General features: G+C 43.1%; 2 protein-coding genes across 8 annotated transcripts in view; one reads left to right on the top strand and one right to left on the bottom strand.

The window, feature by feature from the left end:
- The window catches only part of RECQL5 (RecQ like helicase 5), a 111,271-nt gene that overhangs the window by 41,484 nt on the left and 43,361 nt on the right, over positions 1–26,426 (bottom strand). The window lies entirely within an intron of this gene.
- Positions 1,033–25,957, top strand: SMIM5 (small integral membrane protein 5). 2 transcript variants are annotated; one of them, XM_053301473.1, is made up of 6 exons: positions 1,033–1,250; positions 7,604–7,666; positions 11,193–11,315; positions 13,011–13,093; positions 18,572–18,703; positions 25,053–25,957. In XM_053301473.1, the coding sequence occupies exons 3-6, from the start codon at positions 11,206–11,208 to the stop codon at positions 25,166–25,168; spliced, it is 441 nt and encodes a 146-aa protein (XP_053157448.1). In that variant the 5' UTR covers positions 1,033–1,250; positions 7,604–7,666; positions 11,193–11,205; the 3' UTR covers positions 25,169–25,957. The 2 variants fall into 2 exon arrangements, with proteins under 2 accessions (XP_053157448.1, XP_053157449.1); XM_053301474.1 differs by lacking the exon at positions 7,604–7,666 and having other exon boundaries at positions 1,034–1,250.

The raw sequence follows: 26,426 nt of genomic DNA, 5'->3' as shown, positions 1-26,426 counted from the left end.
TTCCCAAGTCCCTACAACTCTTCCTAGATGAGAGCTCAATGTATATGCTTCCTTCATGTCACTGGGGAATATACCCAGTAATAGAGGACAGCATACCCCTGGGCCCATGTGTGAATTGTGCTGGCTGAGTAATGCTCAGCCAACATAAGGAGTCTCCAGCTGGGACAACTCTGTGGAGGATGTCCTCACATTCCGAGAATTCTCAAGCTGCAGTAGCAGCCTACCAGCCCTTGGTTGCTTCACGAGTTTGCCCCTCAGAAGTGAGATCTTAAGATTTATCTTGTCATGCTGTCTCGTATTACTGCAGGTCTCTGTAGATGATGTATCTCTGCAGTTTCAATACTTTTAAACTTTGTATCTTTTATATGTTTACATTCATAACCAGTCCTACTTCCAAGGGCTCAGGATAGAGAGGAATTGCCCTCCTACGAAAGTTCTATATGCTCATTCTGTATTTAGACTGTGTTTGCAAAAGCCATTAGATGCCCACTCCCTACTTAAAACCTCTCTTTGAGGTAGCAGACATGATCCAGTTTGCAGAAAAACTACAAACAGCCCTGTCTGTCCACAAACACAATTCAAGACAATGCAGACTGACTTTTACTCCCAAAAAGTGACTCAAAACAATTCAAAGCTCTATGCCTTTCTCAACAGACATCCTTCCACATATCTTAAGTCCAGGAAGAATTTTCTAGTTCTCTCATTCCTCGTTCTTTATTGTTAGATTCCTCACAGGACAGCTGCCGATTCTTCCTTGGGAGCTAATAAAGAATTTAGCAGCCTTCAGAAAAGCTGATTGCTTTAATACGCAGGCAGGCAGGCAGAAGGAAACTGACTCAACACCCACCCTGGCTGCATGATAAAAGTTCTAATAAAAAGAGAGAAGAAACTTTGTATACAATCCGGAGTCACACAAGGAAGTTGCACCAAGTGTTGGTTTCACAAATTTGTACCAGTGGCGAGGCTCCATCCCCTCCCAGCTCATGTAATATGAAACTTCAAATCTCCAGGACGACCAACAAAAGAGAGAGAGAGAGAGAGAGAGAGAGAGAGAGAGAGAGAGAGAGAGAGAGTCAGAGTCCGCTCAGGCAGAGACAGCAGCTGGCTGTCAGCAGCAGAGACAAGAGGAACTGAGCAAGGAAAGAGATAGCAGAGGATCAAACATGGGGGGAGAATTGACATGAAATGAAGCCAACAGAAAGAAGACACACAGGATGAAGAGACTGCCAGTCCTGCAACACCACCACTGGGTAAGGCTGGCTTTTGCCTTTTCTCATCTTATGACAACATCTCAATAAGGGACGATTTGACTGCTCAGCTAAGCCTTTGTTAAGATTTTGTATCAAGTGTTGCAACACAGGATGCCAAAGGAAAGTGTGTGTGGGAGAACATATGGGGTAGGAGAGATGAAAGCTTTTAGTAGAGGCAGCAAAGAGTTGTAGCAACTTGCTGGATACGAGTGAATGTTCACTCATATTGTGGCCCCCATGAACTGAGCAAATCCTTCAAAATCGCAGCAGGAAAATTAAAATTCCGTTAGTGAAACAGTAATGTGCAACCTTAATAAGTTAGACAGCACACAGAAGTTATGTACTATTCTCACAATGGAGGTGGCTTGGAGTTTATGAGATTTAAAAAATAAATAAATTCAAGGGCTGGTTTGCGGTTAGATACACCTTCCCAGGAATCAGCAACTGCCTGACTGCAGGCCTTGCCATCCACTGGCTACCAGCTGGATTCCAAAGGCATTCCATGAAAATTGCCAAATTATGTGACAATTGTTAAGTTTCATAGTACATTTTCCCCAACAGTAAAGCTCTTCCCTTGGGCTACAGAGCCCTACTGCTGTTTCACACAAATAAGGGTTTGTCTCAAGATTCAGGACTTTTGCCAGTTAGGAAACATTCAGCATTCATATACTTGCACTTGATTCGCCAGAGATAGAATGTGAACAGCTGCAGAAACATTGCCCAAATTTTAATGGAGACTGTTAGTAAGTCTGTGTGTGTTTAAACCTATTAATACCAGTGCTACAGGCAGTCATTCTGGTGCAGATTCTTGCTTCACAGGGAGTTCCAATGCCGCGTACTCTAATCATCGGGAACACTAGCCAGAGCATTTAACTATCTGTGTGTGCACAAACATGCATGCAGCATGCCACACATAGCTCAGGGAATGAAAAGCTTTTACAGGAACCAGCTTATTACACACTCACCCACCACAATATACACTTTTGTGTTACAAATTGGGTCTTGCCAAATCCTGGGGATGGCAAATTCATTAAGTAAAGTAATTGTATACACAATGGATGTAACAAGTTCCAGAAAGTGGTTGCAGTAAACACATTTGTATATACTGTATAAAGTAATTTAGGTGCTATTCACTTGTTATACATTACCAGCAGCCTATAGTAGGATCACACCCACACTGACTGTATCTTGCATTCATTTGTTTGGGTTTTGTATTATTTCCATTCAGAATAGTAGTGCAACACAATTACAGCTCTCTACTTGTTTAAGAACCTCCCCATCCTTTTCTCTATGACTGTATATACCTACCCGCCAGTCCCAGGTTCATTGGGGGCCCTCACCAAATGCCTTTGCAGGCTCCATTAGTGGAGGCAGGACAGCTGCATCGGCAGCCACCATCTTCTTTTACCTATAACACAATGCCTCTGGCTTGCCATTGCACATTACTTGATGCAAAGGCAGGGCAGGGCGCTATAGGTAAAGGAAGATGGCCTTTGCTAAAAAATGATTACAATACAAATTTTCCTGATGTCCTAAATAGATAGTGATCAGATTTGGCATGTTATTGATTTATACTATTTTTAAAAATTCCATCATATTAATTTCCTCTTGCTTTATCTCAAAGTTTTTCAAGTAGCCAAGTAGAAATTCTGGAAACTGAAAATTTTCCACAGTAAAATAAAGTATGGGAAATATTTCCATTTCACATCTCTGCCCAACCAATGCTGTATGCTACCTTGTTTCCAGCATCTACCATTTCACCCAACAATCACCACAATTTATTTGTGTATCCTGAGCTCCTATTCAGAAATCATTGCCCTGAAAAAGTAATCCCCAGCAGTAGCTGAAGACACATTTTATAAAATTTGAACTCTACTTTTGTCTCCCAAGACAAGGAACAACTTTCAAAGCCATAAAAAGAACAAACCAATTCCATAAAAGAATGCTAACCATATGCATTTTCAACAGTAATTAAAACAGCCAGTCACTTGCCTCCAGAATGTCAGCTGGAACACAGCAGCCTCTGGTTCTCTTACTCATTGTCAGCAATGCTTGGCTTAAGGTCAGAGTTCAACTGCCCTGCCACAACCAAGAATGTTCTGCTCTATGTCTGGACACACTAATACTGCTGCTGCTGGGCTCACCTCTCTTTCCAGACACAGCATCATCTGGAAATCTCAACAGCATGGGAGTTTGTAAGAAAAGAGATGGCCAGGACCAGATTTAGTCAGCAACAACAAAAACTTTTGACAGGGCCCAGATACTTTATTGACCTTATAGACATTTGGTGTCAACTGCTGTTTCCAGACACTTTTAATAGCAGCCCCACACAAACTGCCTTTACACTCTAAACTGACTGACTGCTAGTTTAGAAAAGTCTGGATGTCAGTTGCTAGGTCCTCACTGTACAGTAAGGGGCACATTTGATTTATCAGACGCAGGTGCAAGAAAGCCCCTCTAGTCATAGCAAATACCTGGGCATCCAGGTAAAGACTGGGTCCAGAAGCAGTCCCAGGCTAATATTAATGATTTATTACAGTCACCCAACAGCTTGCTCTTCCACCTGAAGACTTCCAGAGGAGCTTACAGGACTTTGACACACACACACACACACACACACACACAGACACACACTAAAAACCAGCAAAACAGCAAGAGGTCTCACAGAATAACAGACTAAAAGAATGTGAAAAATGTAAAAGGCTTTTACAAATAAATATAGATTTTCACCTGCCACCAAAAAGACAGAGTCTGTATCAGGCAAGGAGGGATAAATACTTTGGAAATGGAAAGCCACAATGGAAGAGTCCCCATCTCCAATAGTCTCACTTCTGAAGCAGGAGGACCTGGAGAAGGGTCTCTGAGGATGATCTTAATAGCTGGGCAGGTTCATACAAGAGGAGAATGGTGTCCTTCAGCTCACACGATTGAGTTATTTCAGGAAAAAGAAAACTATCTAGAACAGGTAGTCCTCCAGATGACACAGAACTCCTGCTATTACTACCTCTACATTTTTTTGATTCAGGTTCAGCTTATTTCCTCTCACCCACCTCAGGACGTCAGTACTGTAGAACCCAGCGGGTGTCTAATTGACACCAAGTTTTATTATCCACAGATACTAAAGGGTTAAAGCCCACATACCTGCAGTTCTTAAAGGGTCGGAAGTTACCCCAGAGGTCACTTCTGGCTGCTATTTTGTCAGGAGAAGCCCAGGAGGAGCCATTTTGTGGCTCATTTCCCCCATGATTTTTCACGGTTTGGGGGGCATTCCTGAGCACATGGGAGCACGGTATAGTAAACCGTTTCAATTATTTTTGCTTGTTTCTCCGTACCTTTTGGTCCATTCTGGAACATAACCCCAATTTTCCCATAAGCATAATGCCCTATAACTCATGGTTTTGTTACTCACTGTAGTAGGTGAGGAACAGAAGCCCTGTGAGTAACAAGGTTTGCCTGTATTGGACCAACACTCATGCTTCTTGCTTTTAACTGAACAGAAAAACAAGACTTGGGTATTCTTGGCATATCTATAACTCTCCAAAACTTTATATGATCTTTCTGAGCAGCTTCTTACAGATAAAATAGGTAGCAAATCAAAGCCTTATAGTTTTATCATATTCTTGATCCAGGTTTTAATTTAAATAGATACTTGAAGGAAGTTTAAATCTGAATTAAGAGTATGTCCAATCAAAAATTTCAATTGTGCATGTGCCACAGGCATGCTAGTTAGTTCTCTCTCACCTGGACGCAGCCACTGAACCACACTGGGTCTTGAGACACTGGCTGCGCTCTGACCAAGTAATTATTCAAAAACTCAAAATAACTTTTAATACATGTTACCAAATACAAACAGCAATTGCAAACATTGATCAGACATCTATTAGACAGACAGCATGCACCACCACCCAACACTAGGTAGGGCAAAGGCCATTTTGCTTTTTCATCAAGCTATACAATATGCAGTCGCCCTCCCATAGGAACCATATGCTATATTTTCAATTGGTTCTCCCTCTTCTGCCAGTCAATTTATTTATTCCTTAATCTCATCATATCTTGTGGTTTTCATGTTGCCAAGATATCTGCTCCTTTTTGCATTTTGTGTGCATCATAACTTACTACATCTGTTCTTTGTGGTCAGCCACCTGGCACACACTCAGTTCCTGTAGAAAGTCTCCATATCTGTCAGCTTCTTGAACTTTACGGCCCTCAGAAGTTATATATAAAAGTATATGATCAATGACATGCCAATACTGGCTACTGCATATTGTGTGTCAATATTGCCCCACATACTCCTCTAAATCATATGGTGTAGCTTACTTTCTTAAATGCTCCGGGTATCTTTAAATTTATTCTTTGACCCCTAAACACTTCTAGCATGGTTTATCTTCACCTTTCCAGCTGGATGTAGCATATGATAACCTAGAAACATAGCCTAACTCTGCCATAATCAGCACTGGGAAGCTGAACTAAATTACCTATATAGTCGTCTTAGGACGCAGTTCCCTTGTTATGAAGCAGGCAATTTGTACCAACACATTTGAAAGAGTCAAAGCTAGCATTCCTACTTCTTATCAAAGCTTTCTCCTACCCAGATATTTTATTCACCATTTGTTGCCAGAGGTGAAACTCAGTAAGTCTCTTATTTTTCCCTTTGCACACAAAACAAATTAAACCTAACTACTGCCTTGGTGGCTCTGCAGTCATTTTTGGGCTCAAAGAAGCACACTGTTTTCAAAGAAGCATACTGTTTGGGGCTGTAGGCAGGCAAAAACCAAAAAGGATCCCCATGCCAAGTTCTCCAAGAAGTTTCTTTTTAAACACACCACACTTCACATGATGCACTAAAGAAAAAATGCAGCGTAGCAAGTACTTTCAGGTTCTCTTGGATCCTGCTTACAAATGGTATGATGTATGCTCTGACAAACCTGTTATGCAAAGAAATTAGAATATTCATGTGGAAGGGCACAATAATTAAGCAGACTGCCCTCTCTTCTGACTGAAGCTGGCACACCAAGGTTCCTCTTCTAGCCTTAGCACAACAGCTTCTGCTCTCTTTTTGAAGGAATCTGTTGCTCCTTTCTGTTTCTTTTAGTTGAAGATGAAGAAAACATTAAATAAAAGTGCAAGAATCAAGGACTGAAGAGTAAGGAAGAAAAACCATCCAACATTTTCTGGCAAAAACACACTAAAAAGAGTTTGGCAGGAGCCTTATGCAGCAGCAAAAGGGAAACATGCAATTTGAAACACATGTCTGTGAATAAGAAGACTGAACCCTGGCTTGTGTTACCAGCTGTCATCCAGCAAAGAGGCCTCTCAGTTACCATATAGCAAAAAGCATTCATCAGAGGCTACACAGTACAGCAAACTAGTATAATTACCATTCACACCAGGAAACAGACTGTGTGGTATTCTGTTGAAACTGCAACAAAACAATGGCTTCTCCCTGCTTTTCACAAATATGTTTTTACTCTGTCCCTTCTCCTGAGAACTCCACAAGCCACCCCTTGAGTGTGTGTAGCTGTTGTACTCACTGAGTAAGAGAAAGGTACTTGAGAAAGATGAGATAAAGTCAGAAATGCTTCGAAGATACAGTAGAAATGTCACAGCAAACATTTTATTTATTTATTTATTCGATTTCTATACCGCCCTTCCAAAAATGGCTCAGGGCGGTTTACACAGAGAAATAATAAATAAATAAATAAGATGGATCCCTGTCCCCAAAGGGCTCACAATCTAAAAAGCAACATCAGATATACTCCAGCAACAGTCACTGGAGGTACTGTGCTGGGGGTGGATAGGGCCAGTTACTCTCCCCGCTAAATAAAGAGAACCACCATATTAAAAGGTGCCTCTTTGCCAAGTTAGCAGGGGTTTGATGAAAACACATCTACATTTGTGACTTCCATCTTCTGACTAATTACATTGGCAGAGAGATACATACCCAGACATTTCACTCTTTGTTGTAGAGAGAAGAACATGGGTATATTCACTTGTAGGATTATTAGTTCAGGTTAGGCATTCTGGAATGTGCACGTGCTTGTTTTGAATTCCACAGTCTTCATTTTCCCAAACAGTTCTGCAGTTTAGTTCTACTCACAAACTACCCCACAAAAGGGAAGTTTTGTTCAAAGCAAACTCCTAACTCAGCTCTGTGATTGCTACCAATGATCCAAGTAGCCAACCCATTTTATGCTCAGAAATAATCATATTGTGCTGCCTGAACGATGTATCAGTAAAGGGTTACATGTCCGGTTATCTATTCCCAGTTATTGGTAGTCTTAAGATTTAGAGCTAAGGGAGAGTTTAAACAAAAATGTCACCCAGAAGCAACATTTCCCTGTAATTTTCCCCAGGGTTACTTGCTATTACAACACATCGTGAGGTGGTAAAACTGTGAAAACAAACAAGAAGTTCTGGTAAGAACTAATCTGCCTACTTTCCTTTCACTATAATCTACACTGATAATTACTAATTTCCGCCTCAAACATTCACATGTCCACCATCTTGAATTGGGGTGGATGACATAACAATGAACTTCAGCACTGAGATGTCCCTATGTGTCCCTACAACTGTACTAAATTTGATCCAAATCGGTTCCCACTTGCACCTCAAATGTTCGTGCATCCTCCATCTTGAATTGAGGTGGATGTCATCATTACAAACTATGCTGTGGAGGTGTCCCTGTGTGTCCCTAAAACAGTACCAAATTTTGTTCAACTCTATCTAGTCGTTGCAAAGTTGTTAGGGGGACACCCACACACCTGGGTGATCTCATAAGCTAACTTTCCTTAAAGAAAGTAGGCTAAAAACAAGAAATTCATCCAGATACAGCCTCCTCCTGGGCTCCATCAAAGGCCATCAATTCTGCTGCTTGGCAGAGGAAAATGGAACAGGCCCTTTTCTTTCGAGTCTGCTCACTGAAGGCGCCCCCTCCCAATTTTCTGTAGCCCACCCCCTGCAGCCGCTCCCCCCCAAAGCATTCCATTCCTTTCTGGAAGATCCCTACGGGAAGTACAGGAGGCAGCTATGGGGAGGTGGTGGCAGGGGTTTTCCTTTGCATAAGCTTCCTTCTGGATCCAACCCATTTTATGTGGTTTCTAATTAAGCCTCAGTAAAACCAATATCATTTGAGTCCTTTCTATTGTATTCAGTCTCTATGCAGAATAAATGCTGATGCTGTGCAGGAAGAAAAAAATCTCAGAGGCAAATAAATCACATAAAATTATCCAACTATTTTTTCTTGAGAATGTTTCTTATCTGACAGCTATTAATGCCAGTTCTTCTCAATAGGGTTCTCTTTTACAGGTCACACACAAGCAGAGCCAAGCCACAAATCCAAAACCAAACCTTCAAAAGGGACACAGTGGGTGCCAAAGCAGTTTTAGTGTCTTGCTATGATCAATTCTAGCAAAGGATAATCATCAACTCAGTTTTAAGGAGAAGAGAGCTGTCCTCCTAAGGGCCCCTGTCATGTACATGGATTTCAAAAGCCAGCTAACCAACTATAATTACTTTTTCAAAGGGCAGAGATGATAAATACTGGTGTTGCAACTAAATCTGGAAGTTCCTTTATGGTTGACAGATGGATAAAACAACCTACAGTTTCCATGAAAAAGGACACAAAATGTTCAATTAGAAATTAAGCAATGCTTTACAACCATAGTATGGTATTAATCATACCATACCATTGTGATGCAGGACGTAAGACTTAGACCATCCCATTTTATTATTTATTTTTATTTATTTATTTGATTTATATATTGCCCCTCCAAAAATGGCTCAGGATGGTTTACAACAAATAAAAACAATTAAAATAAATTAACAGTTAAAATCAAAACTAAATTAAACAATTAAAAGCATTTAAACATTAAAAACATTAACATTCAAATCATTTAAAACCAGCATTAAAAATTTAAATCATACATCAAATTAAAAGCCTGGGTGAATAAATGTGTCTTCATTGCCTTTTTAAAAGTTGCCAGAGATGGGGAGGCTCTTATTTCAACAGGGAACGCATTCCAAAGTCCAGGGGCAGCAACGGAGAAGGCCCGTTCCCGAGTAGCCACAAAATGATTTGGCAGCAACTGCAGACGAACCTCTCTAGATGATCTCAACAGGCAGTGGGGCTCAAGGTGAAGACGACGTTCTCTTAAATACCCAGGGTCTAAGCTGTTTAGGGCTTTATAAATAACTAGTATTTTTAGCCCGTTATAATAACGGGCGCTAGCCTTCCCTTCCCTTTCCCCCCCTTGCCTCTTTCCTCTCCCTTGCCCCTTCTCACTTTCCCCCCCCCCGTCCAGTTTCCCTCTCTGCCGCAGCTCATGGCCGAGGTTCTGGGCTCCGGGCCCGCCGCCACCATTCTCCCTCCCACCCCCGCCTGCCTCCATGCCCGCCTGCCTCCATGCCGCGGCAAGGGCCCCTGGGCCGGGCGCCGCCGTCTTTGGAGTCTGTGGCCAGTGCGGGCCCTTCGCTTTCGGCCTCCGTGCCGCCGGCGGTCTCCCCGGCCGGGCCAGGGCCGTCCGCCACCGCCGGCCTCCACTCCGGCCCACCGCCGGCCCAGTCTCTGTCTCTTCTGGTCGTGGCGGTGGCTCTGCCGCCGCCTCGGCCAATTTTCTCTGCCGCCCCTTCCCGGCTTCTTCTGGGCGGCTGCTTGGCCGCCCAAAATGGCCGCCGGGTGCCGGCGGTTGTGTCTCCCTGCCCTGTTCTGGGCATGCGCTTCGCGCATGCCCAGAACAACCATCGGAGGCACGGACACACGCTTGGTGTCCGTCCATGGACGGACACCAAGCCTTTTATTATAGAGGATAACCAGCACCTTGTATTTTGCCTGGAAACATATCGGCAGCCAGTGTAATTCTTTCAACACAGGAGTGATATGGTCTCTCCTAGATGATGCACAGACCAACCTGGCCGCCGCATTCTGGACCAACTGCAGTTTCCAGACTACGTACAAAGGCACCCCCACATAGAGCACATTGCAGTAATCCAGCCTAGAGATTGCAAACATATGTACCACTATTTTGAGGTCATTCACCTCAAGGAACAGATGCAGCTGGTGTATCACCAGGAAGAGGTTCTGATTCAAAAGCACCCTCAGATTGCGAACCTGTTCCTTCCAGGGGAGCATGACCCCATCCAGAACTGGCAGATCAAAATCGTCTCCCGAGTTCAGGACCCCACACAATAAGTTTCTCTGTCTTATCTGAATTCAGCCTTAGTTTGTTATCCCTCATACAGCCCATTACTGCCTCCAGGCAGGCATTTAGGGAGGTTATGCCTAGGGATGTGAACGGAACCATGGAGGTGTGGTCTGGCACTGCGGGAGTGTGGCTTTAAGGGCGGAGGGGTAGTACTTAACCACCCCCGCTGCTCTTCCCCCTCCGGCGCTGGACTTTGCTAAAACGTTTTTGGGGTGGCAGAGTTCCTCCCTGCCGCCCCTGCCCCCATCGTCGTCTCTGAGTTTGCAAGTAGTAGAAGCTGGCGCCACGCATGCACCTGTCGCGGCGCGTGCACCACACACATCACAATGAAGTATGCGGCGTGCACGCGCCAGTGGCGGGTTTACGCCACAACGTGCGCATGCGTGGCACCAGCTTCTAATGCTTGCAAACTCGGAGACAACGACGGGGGCAGGGGCGGCAGGGAGGAACTTTGCCGCCCCAAAAACGTTTTAGCAAAGTCCAGCGCCGGAGGAGGAAGAGTGGCGGGGACGAGTAAGTACTACCCCCCTGCCCTTAAAGCAACACTCCTCCCCCGCCCCGCCGGACCACTGGAGTGGCCGAATTCCGGACCGGTCCAGAGGCTTCTTGCATGGCCCCGGACCGGTCCGTCCACACCCCTAGTTATGCCTTTTCCTGATGAAGTTGACATGGAGAAGTAGATTTGTGTGTCATCAGCATATTGATAACACCCTGCACCAAATCTCCTGATGATTTCTTCCAGAGGTTTCATGTAGATGTTAAACAACATCAGAGACAATACGGAATCCAGAGGAACACCATACAAAAGTTCAGATTTTGAAGCACAACAGTCTCCAAGAGACACCATCTGGAACCTGCCCGAGAGGTAGGAGTAGAACCACTGCAGAGCAGTACCTCTCACCCCCAACCCCTACAGACGCTCCAGAAGGATACTATGGTCGAAAGGATTGAAAGCCGCCGAGAGATCCAAAAGGACCAACAGAGTCGCGCACTCCCTCTCTCAATTCCCAATTAGAGATCATCCATCAGGCTGACCAAGGCAGCCTTTACCCCATAGCGCTTCCAAAGCCAGTTTGAAATGGGTCTAGATAATCAGTTTCCTCCAAGACCACCTGGAGCTGGGAGGCTACCACCTTCTCAATCACCTTGCCCAGTCATGGAAGTTTGGGAACAGGCCTGTAGTTGCTTAACTTTGAGGGATCCAAGGCAGGCTTCTTCAGAAGTGGTCTAATGATTGTCTCCTTAAGACAAGGAGACATACTGCCCTCCCTCAGTGAAGCATTTATAATCTCTACCAGGCCCTCTACAACCGTCTCCCTGCAAGATAGTATATGCTATGTCAGACAAGGATCAAGAGAACAGGTGGTAGGCCGCACCATTCCAAGCAGCTTGTCCACATCCTTAGGAGTCACAAACTAAAACTGTTCCAGGGTCATGACATTAGAGGAGCTGCTGGACACCCCGGCATCACACTCTGTAACAATTGTGGAGTTTGAATCTAATTTGGCCCAAATACGAGAGATTTGGTCCACGAAATACAGGTGAAACTCGGAAAATTAGAATATTGTGCAAAAGTCCATTAATTTCAGTAATGCAAGTTAAAAGGTGAAACTGATATATGAGACAGACGCATTACATGCAAAGCGAGATAAGTCAAGCCTTAATTTCTTATAATTGTGATGATCATGGCGTACAGCTCATGAAAACCCCAAATCCACAATCTCAGAAAATTAGAATATTACATGGAACCAAGAAGACAAGGATTGAAGAATAGAACAATATCGGACCTCTGAAAAGTATACAGTGTACTGTATTTGATTGGCCAGCAAACCCGCCTGACCTGACCCCATAGAGAATCTATGGGGCATTGCCAAGAGAAGGATGAGAGACATGAGACCAAACAATGCAGAATTGCTGAAGCCCGCTAATGAAGCATCCTGGTCTTCCATAATACCTCATCAGTGCCACAGGCTGATAGCATCCATGCCACGCCGCATTGAGGCAGTAATTGCTGCAAAAGGGGCCCAAACCAAGTACTGAATACATATGCATGCTTATACTTTTCAGAGGTCCGATATTGTTCTATTCTTCAATCCTTGTCTTCTTGGTTCCATGTAATATTCTAATTTTCTGAGATTGTGGATTTGGGGTTTTCATGAGCTGTACGCCATGATCATCACAATTATAACAAATTAAGGCTTGACTTATCTTGCTTTGCATGTAATGCGTCTGTCTCATATATCAATTTCACCTTTTAATTTGCATTACTGAAATTAATGGACTTTTGCACGATATTCTAATTTTCCGAGTTTCACCTGTACTCATTAAAAATGTCACAGTGAGTAATTGTTGGTTCCAAGTATCGATTCAAGGGGGAAGGGGCACACATTAGCCCCTTCACAACCCTGGACAACTCCGCTGGACATGAACTTGCAGAAACGATGAGTAAGGAAAAGAATCGCTTCTTTGCCGCACGTATTGCCTGAGTATAGATCTTCAAATGCACTCTTTGTAGTAATCTATCAGATTCAAGTTGAATCTTTCTCCACTTGCGTTCTAGTCGTCTACCTTGCCACTTCTCCATATACCAGTTTCGAAGTGGGTCAGAGAGGACGCTTAGGAGAGATCGTGTCCACTGCCCTGGTGAGTTGATTATTCAAGTTCTCCACCAGAGTATCGACAGGATCACCAGCAGAGCCAACACTAAATCCCTTTAAGACTTCTCGGAATCCTATGGGATCCAATAACTTTCTCAGGTGGACCATCCTAATGGGTCCCCGGACTCTGCTGAGGTGGGACGTGGTCTTGACTCCAACCTTAACCAGATGGTGGTCTGTCCATGACAACAGGGAAAGAGTCCCCACCCACGGAACACCACCCTGTTCAGAGCAAAAGACCAGATCAAGCGTGTGACCAGCAATATGTGTCATTCCCAAGACCACTTGGGATAGGCCCATAGTCGTCATGGACTCCTGAGCCGCCCCAGAAAATTGGTCCCAAAATGAATGTTTCCCAGCACCACAAACCTGGGAGACTCCAACGCCAAACATGAGACCAAGTACGTCAGCTCAGTTAGGGACTCCATTGAGCAGCAGGATGATCGGTACATCAACAGAAATCCCAGTCTATCCCTGATCCCCAAACTCAAGTATACACGTTCAATATGGTCAGACACTTTGACAGGGATCCTGGCAAGGGAGATATTGTTCTTATAGACCACAGCCACTCCACATCCCCACCCACATCCCCTCCCCTGCTCAACAGAGTACCCTGGAGGAAGAAAATGGGGCCAGACTGGGCCACCAGCCTCCCGCAACCAAGTTTCCTAATACATACCAGATCGGCCCCTTCATCCAGAATCAAATCATGGATGATTTCAGGTTTATTCTGGACTGACCTGGCATTACAAAGGAGCAAGACAAGGTTCTGTGGGAATAGCTGAAATAGCTGCCCCATAATCAGTGGATACACCCTCTGTCTCCCCATCTCCAGATAGACCCCCACACATTAGAACTCAACTCACCCAGGATTTTAAAACAGAAGCCAAATTAAAATACCTACCCAGCTTTATACGCCACGAGGGATCCTGAGCCAAACACCTGGCCCACTCCCTTGTTATCCCCCAAAGGGGCGACCCCCTTTGGTGCTGCCCCTTCAGTGGTGACCCCGGTGGTGGTGGGCCCACCACCACAGGCAGTGTTCCTTAAAAGACCCTAAGCTGGGCAAGTGACTCCAGGAACTGCTGAGTCACTCAGGAGCTGGTCCCAGTCCTGCACACACTCTCTACAGATGTTATACAGAGGGAGCAGGCAGGTAACAGCAGAAGGAGTCCACAGCACCCATCTGGTCCCTCACTCCAGGCAGCAGTGGATAGGAAGCCGATGGACTCTTCCTCTCCTCTGCTGGGCTTCTCGTTTTGTGGCTTGAAAGCTCGAACAGGGATTTTTCTTATTCACATATGTGAATAAATGGGGATTTGAATTCAGGTCACTTGGAGCCATGACCAAGGTTTCATCTAATGGGTCATGCTGGCTGTTTCAACAGTGTGAAGGAGGGATTACATATTAGCTGGTAGCCTGGTAAAAAAGTTACACCTATGAAAAGTCCTTCAGCATTCTCATTAATGTGTTGCAGGTAGCTCTGGTGGGCCACGATTCCTTGCCTGCAAGCAAATCTAGTTTTGTAAACAGGACAACTCAAGTAGCCACACCAACCATTCTCACCCCCCCCCCCCCATTATTCAAGCATTTGGCCTCTGACAAGAGACACAAATACATGGTGGTAACTATTTGGTTTCATGGGAGAAGAGTTTTGGCCTCATTTACTAGCCTAAAAAATGTGATACACTACATTTCCAGAACTTATTAAGTAATTAAATAACCTAGCCACCTAATGGTGCAGTGGGGAAATGATTTGACTAGCAAGCCAGAGGTTGCCAGTTTGAATCCCCACTGGGGATTCCCAGAATATGGGAAACACTTATATCAGGCAGCAGCGATATAGGAAGGCATCACCTCATACTGCGCGGGAGATGGCAAGAGTAAAACCCTCCTGTATTCTAACAAAGACAACCACAGGGCTCTGTGGTCGTCAGGAGTCGACACTGACTCGACGACACACTTTACCTTTAATCTGTTATTAAAACTAACTAATTTTAATAAATTACTTGTTAAGTAATTAAATAGCCTAATGTGTTCACTTATTAGAGTATACATACATTAGAGCAAATTACAAACCAGAAGTAAAGTAACTTCCACTCTTCACTCACTATTTCTTGGCCCATGGAAAGGCACTGAATAGCTTAAGTATAATTTAAAGTTCAGTGAGTGGTACTTGAAACCACTTTCATCATGAGTCAATGTGGAAATGGAGGCAGAGTATAGTTATGAGATTGATCTGTAAAGGAAGAAAGAAAACTGCACAGAGAAAAATATTTGTCCTACAAGTTTTGAAAATCACAACGTAGCCTGCGGTTATGTTATCAACATAGTCTGATAACAAAAAAACTCCTTGGAAAGAGCATTTTCTTATAGGAAAGCGTCTATTCTGCTATCAGGACCCAGATGGGAGTAATCGACCAAACATGCAACAGAGAATGCCTTTATTTATTCATCTGCCATTAGTTACCAGCTGACAAGAGTTGCATACAGGAACAGCAGATAGTTGCGAATGTTACTAAACCAAACAACTGTATAAACAAAATGCTGAGATTACTCTAAACTCCAATTAACTATCCCCAAAACTAAGCGCTATAGAGGTTGGCTAGGGAGGGAACAAGGGATGTGCACAAGCGGATTTTGTGTTTCATTTCAAGCTTGAAATGAAACGTAAAATGCTCCAAACCTTTTGTTAAAACAGGGCCAAGCCGGCTGTTTCGATGAAACGAACTTGAAATGTTTCATTCCGAGCACCATTTTGGAGGGCTGTTTTTCCAGGGAGAGCTGGAACGCTACCCGTTGTGTGAAGCAGGTAGACCAGCCCTCCAATGCACTAAGTCCGAAGCAGAGGCCTGATCTAGCCACCGACCCCATTCTGTAGACCACCTCTTCCCGGAAAAACAGCCTTCCAAAATGGTGCTCAGCACATTCAAAATGTTTTGACTCAAAATAGGGTCAATTTGTTTCGAGCTCAAAACAGACCTTTCATTTGAAGGGCACTTTGTTTCGAGCTTGGAACACTTGAAACGGCCCATTTCGAACTCGAAACATTTTATCCCTAGAGGGAACGGGATGTTCAAAGAGGAATGGTCTGGACAACACCAGTCTGAAAAGGGTAAGACAGAAGCCAAAGAAGGGTTCTCTTATGGAGAGAAGCCATACTCAAATAGTAGGATATTTCCATGAGGGAATTGTTCAAGGACATGTTATGCAAAGAGGTTTGCATATCCATTGCCTCTGTTGGAAGTATGGAAATGGAGCCACAGTGGGACTGAGGGAATTTCCTAAAACCACCAAGACACAAATTGTGACGATAATGCAGAACTCATTACTCTTAGCAGAATTATATATGTAATTATGTATATAAGGCCATCCTCAGTCTCTGTGAACAAAATGATGCGTCACGGTAGCAGCCATTTTCCTGTTATTCAACACATATGACAGAACAAGTCCATGTTGTTAAAAATAATGTGTTTTCTAGCTACCACCCAAACTTTAATCAGTGACAAAAGTAAGCACATCTAGTGCCTTACTGGGCAGAAACATAGGAAAAAACAGGCAGCTGAACAGCATAGGCTATCCCCTTGTGTCATCACACTGCCTGTTCAAGAAGCTCTTTAACAGTTCTCCTGCCGCACAACCATCAGTGGCTAAAGCCTTGTCACTGATTAAAGTCACAGGATTTTCTTTCCCAGGTGGACTGATGAGCCATTAATTGGAACTGGATCACCATCCTTTGATGCTAAAACTAAAGTTCGACAACTGTCCTTCAGTAACAGAAGAACTGAAGTTTTTCAGTAAAAGGATTCAAGGGTTTTTAATGACAAAATTCTAAACCTCCAAAAATAAACACACATTTCTTAGGTCTGGAAGATTTCACCTACAATCATACAAGCGGCAGTAACTAAAACAAGTCCTATAATCATGACAGTCATGCTCCCATTTCCTTTTGTAAGCCAATAGTCTCTCCTAAACCTTTCGTGAGCTATGCAGTGGGCACACCCATAAATATTATGCTTTGCACCAAACCCTGAAGGCTTAGCTTGTTCAATAGCACCCTGCCCAGCCCTACAGTGAAATAATAGTTTGTTGTGTTGTGGCAAACAAATGAAGCAACAAGCTTCACTCTTAGGTTAGATACCTTGAGTTACTTGTCTAATAGAACTTCTCATATAAGAAGGGCCAGTTGGCTGGTCACATCCCCACCATGCCCTCCAGGTTAGGCCTGTTTGCGTCTTGAGATGTGACTTGCTCACGTGGCCCTGAACACAGGACAGAGCCTGCTTTTAAACAGATTTTAGGGAAGTAAGTTAGCAAGTAGATTCAAGATTCCATACATTTAGGCATTGTGATAAACAAATCAAAATCTGCCAAGATTAACAAGATGCGTGCGCAATCTGATAAGTCCCCTCCTATTAAACTCTTAGCTTGTTGTGTGGTGGCAACCAAGAACAGCACAGGAGTTATTTCTAGATTAAAACAGAGAGGTTAAATTTACTGCAGCAATCAAGACCAGAAAAAGTACATCTTTTTGCAGACCGTTAATGTGTACATCAAAGATCCTATATGCTTCTTTTAATGATTTCCCCCCCATTTCTTAGTGAGTTTTCATGCAAAATAGAATGCAAAGGAATCAAAAATACCCACATCCAACAGAACACTGAAACCGACCTTAACAGTACATAATATTTTGCTCCAGTATTTGAAATCCCTTAAAGAATAATCCCTACAAAATGCAGTGCATGTCTGAGCTGCATTGTAAAACTCTGCTATACAGTTGGTCAGAATTTGCAATAGCACCACTAAATACCATTCTTGGAAGCTGGAGCATTTAGAACGCAGCATGAAGCAGCTGGATTCCAAGAAACTTTAGAACAAAAGGAAATGCTTCTCGGTGGAATGAAACTTAGAATATGGAATGTTGTTTAGTATATGGAACACAACACTGTTCAGTGGAACACAAACCTGGAGACAAGCAACTAAAATACAGCTGCTTTCTTCCAATTTTTTAAAAAAGCATTTTTTGCTAATGAGGGTTAACAGGTTCTTTCTCTGATGGAAGACCAAAGAAAATCCTGTCAGCTAGTTAGGACTCAACTTTAAATCCAAGCCTTGCACAATGTGTTGTCATTTCAGAGGGAAAATATATCCTGCCTTATGATATGTAGTTTGAAAAGATGGAATATAACAATTCAGGAGGAGAGTCTAGACTTTTGCTGCACCTCTCAAGTGACAGGAGTGAAGAAGAAAAAACAAATCTGGGAAATCAGCTTTTAATTGGTTCTAATGTCTGGATAGGTAAAGCTAGTCTAATGAGACACCTTCTGAATACCCAAGGGCAGAGTCCTGCTCAGCTTGTTCTGCTGGTGATCTTGATTTAGTTAGCAACACAGAAGAGGCAGCTGTGTTCCCTGGTATTGATCTCACGTACTCTCCTTGCCCACCCCTGCTGTGTCTCACCCAGGCAGGATGTCTTACAGGAACCTCCAGGATGAATTCTATGCTATTGGAGAAAAGTTGCTGCTCAAGCTCCAGAAACTACCCAAGGCTGACCCTGTGGAGATTGTGGCCTTTTGTGTCATTATCTTGTTCATCGGTAAGTATGAAGCTGTCCACATGCTTGCAAGTCTCTTAAATGCAATTATTTTGGTTTTGCAACAGCTCTATGCAATACACTCTTTTGTAAGCTTCTTCTATAATATCAATCTCATCCAGTTTCTCAAAGATGTTAACATTCAAGACAGGACAGAAGTTTATGCTTGCACAGAATTTAGTGTAAGTTTACACTGTTAAGTTCTACCATGTGATTAAGTAGGTACATATTATTCACATATATGTTCATGTGCAAGAATTCAGCCATGTGAATCAGCCCTTGGCTTCCATGATGTGCACCTAAGTGTCCTATATGATGTATTATGTGTGGTTGTTCACACATGATATAGCCATCAAGTGATTAACTGTACATGTAGTTCAACCTGGAGTTATACCACTTGGAGTAGAGCAATTTATGCAATAAGTAAAAGAACAAACTACTTATTTTACCTATAACTGGGCTCCCCTCTGGGCCAGGCTAACAGGCTGCATTTCACTAAATCTGTTGAACGAACATTTAAGTGAAGAGAGCATCCTTTTCCCTTTTACCATCCATACTGCTTGGCACTTCAACTCTTTATGTTGCAAATCAACAGCATTTAAAAAAAAATTAACTAATTGTTAGTACTTTTGCTTCACAAGTGGCTTTACAATATTTGTAGTAATCCTAAAACAATCCTTTGAGGAAGATATTTTACTGGTACAGAAATGAGACTGAGAAGAAGTGCGCATGCCCAAGGCCTCACAGCAAATTCTTGGTAGAGGTGTGTCTTTAATGCAGGTCTTCCAAATCCAAGTCTAAAAGAACTCTAGATCTTAGTACAAAGTAAGGGGGACCTGAAGCACATCGACAGGCACTTCCTGTTCTTTTATGTCTTCATCTTGTGAGAAATATTTTTCTCCAGGTTAAAAACACACAAGCTACCTCTGGATTGGGGCAATACATATCTCCCTGTCTGGAGATTGCATGTAAGACAAAGAAGCAGGAAGCACTGTGGTTCCTGTTCTTTCTACAACGTTACAGTATCCAATACAACTCTAGTGATTAACTGGACTATGCAGATACTCAGAGATGTTTGTTAACAGTAGTATCTGACAAAACTCATCTCTGGCAACTGCCTGTCTGTCCGAGAACAACCTCACTAAGAGTCAGACCGACAGTACACTTTTCTGACAGTGGCATGTGCCAGGTTGTTTCAGCAGGGCTTTATTTGGAATCAACCGTCTTCTTTACTTTGTAACTTTTGACTGTGTGGTTGTACATGCTCTCAGTGCAGCAACCTTCTATACACTGAAGTTCATTTATTATTTATTTTATTTAAAGTATTTATACCCCGCCCCTCCAGTACATTACTGCTCGGGGTGGTTCTCAACATTTATAAAATAGTTACAATATAAAATCAGACTAATAAAATTAAACAATTTAAACAAGTTAAAAATCCAAGCTGAAACCACAATAAGAATCAGCTTTTAAAATTTCAAATTAAGAACTAAAAACTAAGAATTATAAAAACTAAAGACTAAAGAACCTACCAGATATAAGCAACAGGTGAAATATTTAAAAGCCTGTTTAAAAAGATGTGGTTTTAGTTGTTTTTTTAACTAAAGAGAATGGCGAAGCTCTTCAGGAAGGGTGTTCCAAAGCCACAACCGAAAAGGCCCTGTCTCTAGTCCCCGCTAACCAGATCTCTATTAGTGGTGGGGCCTGAGATGATGAGCGGAGGGCCCTGGCAGGTTCATATAAGCAAAGCGGTGTAGAGTTTTAAAGGTCAGGACCAGCACCTTGAATCTAGCCCGGAAGCAGATCAGTAAACAATGAAGCTGCCACAGGATGCATGTGATACTCATGAAGTGACTTGCATCCACAAGCATCCTGGCGGCAGCATTCTGAACCAACTGAAGCTTCCGAACTGTCTTCAAGGGCAGCCCCACATAGAGCACATTGCAGTAGTCCAATCTGGATCTTACCAAAGCATGAGTGACTGAGGTCAGGTCCGACTTCTCCAAGTAGGGTTGCAGCTGGTGCACCAGCCATAGCTGGTAAAAAGCACTTCTGCACCCCCACTATCTGTGGCTCCAAGGACAGTGTTGGGTCCAGAAGCACCCCTCAAATGACAGACTTTGTCTTTCAGAGGGAGTGTGACCCCGTCCATGATCAGATTTACCTCACTACTTGGATAATCAGTTTTACCAACCCAGAGCACTTCCATCTTATCTGGATTAAGTTTCAGCTTGTTTGCCCCCATCCAGTCCAGAAGAGCCTCCAAACCATGGTTCAGAGCATCCACTGCCTCCCTGGTGTCTGCTGACTTAAAAGATAGGTAGAGCTGGGTGTCATCAACATACTGATGGCACCGCAGCCCACACCTGCGGATGACCTCTGCCAGAGGTTTCATGTAGATGTTAAACAGCATGGGGAACAGAATAGAGCCCTGTGGCACCCCATAGGCCAAAGGCCAGGGGGTAGAGAAGACATCCCCAGCACCACCTTCTGAGTACGACCCTCAAGGTAGGAATGGAGCCACTGTATAACTGTGCTCTCTAGTCCCAACCCAGAGAAACATCCCAGAGGGATTCCATGGTCGATAGTACTGAAAGCGGCTGAGAGGCCCAGGAGAATCAACAGAGTCATACTCCCTCAGTTTATCTCCCGGCATAGGTCATCCACCAGGACAACCAAGGCAGTGTCTGTCCCATATCCAGGTTGGAAGCCAAATTGGAAAGGATCTATGTAATCAGATTCATCCAGGGCGGCCTGCAGCTGAGAAGCCACCACGCTCGCCAACACTTTGCCCAAATTGTTAGTTATGAATTATGTCTCTATAAAAGTAGTCAATAGTAGTACCACCACCACTACAGCAGAGCTGAACAAAACTGCCAAGTTTAAAAACCATATAAAACTCTTTTCATATGGTTGTCACAGTTTGCAAGCATCTTTGGTGCTTTCTCTCTTCATTACTGATACATAGCATTTCCAGTGCTTCCCCAAACCACTGCAAGAATTCCCCTCCTCAGCCCCTAGGATAGCTTCTGAGTCTCCAGTTTTACGGAACCCTTAGATTATGCTTTTTACCTGCTGAGCTGAAACCAGTCTGTTGTTCCTTCCCTTCACTCCTTCAACCCAGGTCCTACTTGGACACTGAAATTTATTATCATGAACAGTCACCCCCATTGACAGGGGGTGGGTGGGTGCGAAATAGTGGGTGTGACTGATCATGATAATAAATTATCAGCATCAAAGAAGGACACTACTTATAAGTACAGCTGGAAGAAGAGAAAGGGCAAGGAGAAGTTTTTGTTTTGTAGGACCCAGAAGCCTACAATGTAGACCTGGGCATGCCTCTAAATACCAGTTGTAAGGAAGAACAGCAGGAAAGAGGGCATGCCCTCACCTCTTGCCTCTGGGCTTCACAGAGGCATCTGGGGGCCACTGTGGGAAACAGGATGCTGGACTAGATAGGCACTGGGCCTGATCCAGCGGGGCTGTTATGTATTAAAATCTAAGGCCTAAGAGTTCAACAGGAAAAACCTTTAGGATTGCAGGCAGTCTTAATTAAAAACAATTATTATTATTTCTTGTTTACACAGTGAGGCAGGTGTTATTGACTGGTTTGTTTTATCCAGACATCGAGTCCTTCCCAAGGACCTGGGATGGCTGAATTTTATCATCAATGTTGTTGCTGTTGTTATAGGTATCGTAGCAGAATATAGGCTGTTCCCAGTAAAGTTCCTTTTTGTAATTGGCTGATGGTGATTTCTGTGGCCCCTATGGTGCTGAGGTGCTCTTCAAGGTCTTTTGGAATTGCACCTAGGGTGCCAATTACCACTGGGATTATTTTGGTCTTTTTCTGCCACAGCCTTTCAATTTCAATTTGTAGATCTTTGTATTTGGTGATTTTTTTCTATTTCTCTTTCTTGTATTCTGCTATCCCCTGGTATTGCTATATCAATTATTTTAACTTGTTTTTCTTTCTTCTCGACTACAGTTATATCTGGTGTATTGTGTGGCAGATGTCGGAAGTCCCATAATATTTTTGCATCTTCATTTTCTACAACTTTTTCAATTTTATGTTCCCACCAATCTTTGGCTACAGGTAGCTTGTATTTTTTACAGATGTTCCAGTGTATCATCCCTGCTACCTTGTCATGCCTTTGTTTGTAGTCACTCTGTGCGATCTTTTTACAACAGCTGATTAGGTGGTCCACTGTTTTATCTGCTTCTTTACAAAGGTGGCACTTGCTGTTTGTTGTTGATTTTTTGACTTTTGTTCTTATTGCATTTGTTCTTAGTGCCTGTTCTTGTGCAGCCATTATTAAACCCTCTGTTTCTTTCTTCAAGTTGCCATTCTTAAGCCATTGCCAAGTCTTAGTGATGTCTGATTTTCCAGATATATTGTGCAAATATTGACCACGCAGTGGCTTATTTTTCCATTTTTCTGCTCGGTTCTTGACTTATTCTTTCTTGTAGGCTTGCTTTGTTTCATTGGTGTTGAATAGTTTTGCATTATTGACCATTTGAAGTGCATCTTCTTCACTGTCCTTGATATATTCTTCAAGGCCTCTTTTCTCCTCCTCTACTGTTTGATGGACTTGCAGCATTCCTCTTCCACCTGAGCTGTGAGGGAGGTATAGCCTATCGACATCACTGCGGGGGTGCAGAGCATGATTGATGGTCATGATTTTCCTGGTCTTACGATCTAGAGTCTCTAGCTCTGCCTGGATCCAGTCTATTATTCCTGCACTGTATCTAATAATAGGTATAGCCCAGGTGTTTATGGCTTGTATGGTGTTCCCACCATTGAGTTTGGACTTGAGGATTTTTCTAACTTTCCTGATGTATTCACTTCCAATTTTTCTTTTAACTTCAGTGTGTGTGATGTTATCAGCCTGGAGAATGCCCAAGTATTTGTAATGTTCTTTCACTTCCAGGTTCTTGATGTTGTTTCCATTGGGCAGTTCTATTCCTTCTGATTTTCCCTCTGTTCATTATTAATGCAGCACACTTGTCTAGTCCAAACTCCATTGCTATATCGCTACTGAATATACGGACAGTGTTTAGCAGTGATTCGATTTCTGACTGGGACTTTCCATACAACTTCAGATTGTCCATGTACAGCAGATGGTTGATTTTACTTCATGTTTTAGATGTTTGGTATCCGAGGCCTGTTTTGTTTAGTATTTGTGAAAGTGGAGTCATGGCAATTACAGACAAGAGAGGGGATTATTATTATTATTATTTCTTGTTTACACAGTCAGACAGGTGTTATTGACTGCTTTGTTTTATCCAGACATTGAGTCCTTCCCAAGGACCTGGGATGGCTGAATTTTATTGTCAATTGTTATAGATATCGTCGCAGAATATAGGCTGTTCCCAGTAAAACTGCTTTTTGTAATTGGCTGATGGTGATTTCTGTGACCCCTATGGTGTTGAGGTGATCCTCAAGGTCTTTTGGAACTGCACCCAGGGCACCAATTACCACTGGGATTATTTTGGTTTTTTTCTGCCACAGCCTTTCAATTTCAATTTGTAGATCTTTGTATTTGGTGATTTTTTCTATTTCTTTTTCTTCTATTCCGCTATCCCCTGGTATTGCCATGTTGATCATTTTAACTTGTTTTTCTTTCTTCTTGACTACAGTTGTTGTTATTATTATTATTATTTCAATTTCTATACTGCCCTTCCAAAAATGGCTCAGGGTGGTTTGCACAGAGAAATAACAAAAAAATAAGATGGAACCCTGTCCCCAAAGGGCTCACATTCTAAAGAGAAACACAAGATAGACACCAGCAACAGTCACTGGAAGTACTGTGCTGGGGGTGGATAGGGCCAGTTACTCTCCCCCTGCTATATAAAGCGAATCATCATGTTAAAAGGTGCCTCTTTGCCCAGTTAGCAGGGGTTTAGCCACAAGCTCAGTCATCCCTGCTCTACAGCTCTTCCTATTAACAGGGAAAGGTAAAGTGTGCCATCAAGTTGATTTCGACTCCTGGCACCCACAGAGCCCTGTGGTTTTCTTTGGTAAATACAGGAGGAATTTACCATTGCCTCCTCCCGCACAATATGAGATGATGCCTTTCAGCATCTTCAGATATCGCTGCTGCCCGATACAGTACCAGTGGGGATTTGAACCAGCAACCTTCTGCTTGTTAGTCAAGCATTTCCCCACTGCGCCACTTAAGGTGACAGATATTGTCATGTTTTTTAGTCATTGTGAGGAGAAGAAAGAAATCCAAAAGTTATAACTAAGTCTCTCTTCTGTCACTCCATGCACTGCATAGTGGGATTAGGCTTGTTCTAATTCCTCGCTACCTTTTCTCAAAGCTAATATTCTCCTCCTCTCTTCTTCCTTCAGCCACAGTACTTACAATGATCGTCATTGCTTGCAGCTGTTGCTGCGCCCACTGCTGCAAAGGGAAATCTGAACATAAGGGCAGGAGGATTCAAGTTCAGCCAGCAGCCCATGCATGAGAAAGCATTACAAAAAGAATGCAGAAGATCAGAGGACAGAGTACGAAGAAACTGCTCTTTGCTGGCACAGGAAGTGCTATGTATAGCAGTCCACCAAATAAGATAACGGTGGATGAGGACACTAAACAATGGAAGAAGAGCGAAAGAAAGGATTAAACCTTAACCCAAGTAGAGTTTTGTGCCATAGCATTGCATGACTGATGAAATCATGGAGTTCACAGTATTTGTCTCCCTGCCCTTAGCAGATGTTTCACTATCATTGCCATAAGATAATCCTGCCATAGTTGGCCAGGATACGACTCCAAACGTGTGCAAAAAAGCCATGAGCAAATTAGCATGGATCCACTTCTCTACATGGAGGCATTCCAGAAAGATGCTGGGTACCAGGAATTCCCACTGAAATCCAAGCTACGTGTAAGTGTTCAGCAGAACAAGATTACAACACAAGCACTGTTTGTTTCCTCCTTGTTTTACCATCTGCAGCCAAGAACAGCGGAGATGTCTGACCAAATCATCCACAGAGAAAAGATAATATAGCCTTTCAGTTCATACATGAGCTCAAACATTTGGGGGTGGGGGGGGAAGGGGCAGCAAGTCCCCACCTCCACCTGCCTCTATTAAGAAAGAACAACTGCCAAAGAGAAACAATAGTCTACATGCAATAGCCATTGTCTGTGTGAGGATGAAGGCATAAGGATACAGGATCCCTGCAATGCTGTGTTGTTTTGTGTTCCTGCCTTAAAAGGGATTATCTTCTGCTTTAAATAAAAAAAAAAATCCCCACACAAATATTTTGGAGTTATCTTCCATTTACAAACTTTGCTTTATTTGCATGTTACAAACCAAGTATTTAGTACAATGAAAGGGGAACAAGAGAGCCACACTGAACATATATGAACATATAAAGCTGCCTTCTAGTGAGTCAGGCCAGTGATCCATCTACATTAGCATAAGACAGCATTACTGACAGCAATTCTCCAGGGTTTTAGATAGGTATCTTTACCAGGCCAACATAGAGATGCCAGGGATTGACTCTGGGACTTTTTGCATGCAAAGCATGTGGTCTACAGTGAGCTATGGCCCCTTGCACATTGCCCACTGTTATGTGTTTAATATAGGCAGTTAAAGACCATCTCTGGAAAAGTATAGATTCCTATAAATAGTTTATATTTGTGGCTGTAACAGAGCAGGTTTATGATAGTTGTGCTGGGAAACGCCCCCCCCCACAAAAAAGGGGGGCAGGGGAGGACAAAACCTC

This window comes from Hemicordylus capensis, chromosome 2 (assembly GCF_027244095.1).
Source record: "Hemicordylus capensis ecotype Gifberg chromosome 2, rHemCap1.1.pri, whole genome shotgun sequence".
Taxonomy (NCBI): Eukaryota; Metazoa; Chordata; class Lepidosauria; order Squamata; family Cordylidae; genus Hemicordylus; species Hemicordylus capensis.
Note: the sequence above shows the minus strand (reverse complement) of the source record. Positions and strands in the feature narration are given on the sequence as shown.

Coding starts and splice junctions, on each gene's coding strand:
- SMIM5 (XM_053301473.1), top strand. CDS start 11,206: ATGTTAAACAACATCAGAGACAATACGGAATCCAGAGGAACACCATAC. Junction 13,094..18,571: donor AGATCGTGTCCACTGCCCTG/GTGAGTTGATTA, acceptor TGTCTCACCCAG/GCAGGATGTCTTACAGGAAC. Junction 18,704..25,052: donor TGTCATTATCTTGTTCATCG/GTAAGTATGAAG, acceptor TTCTTCCTTCAG/CCACAGTACTTACAATGATC.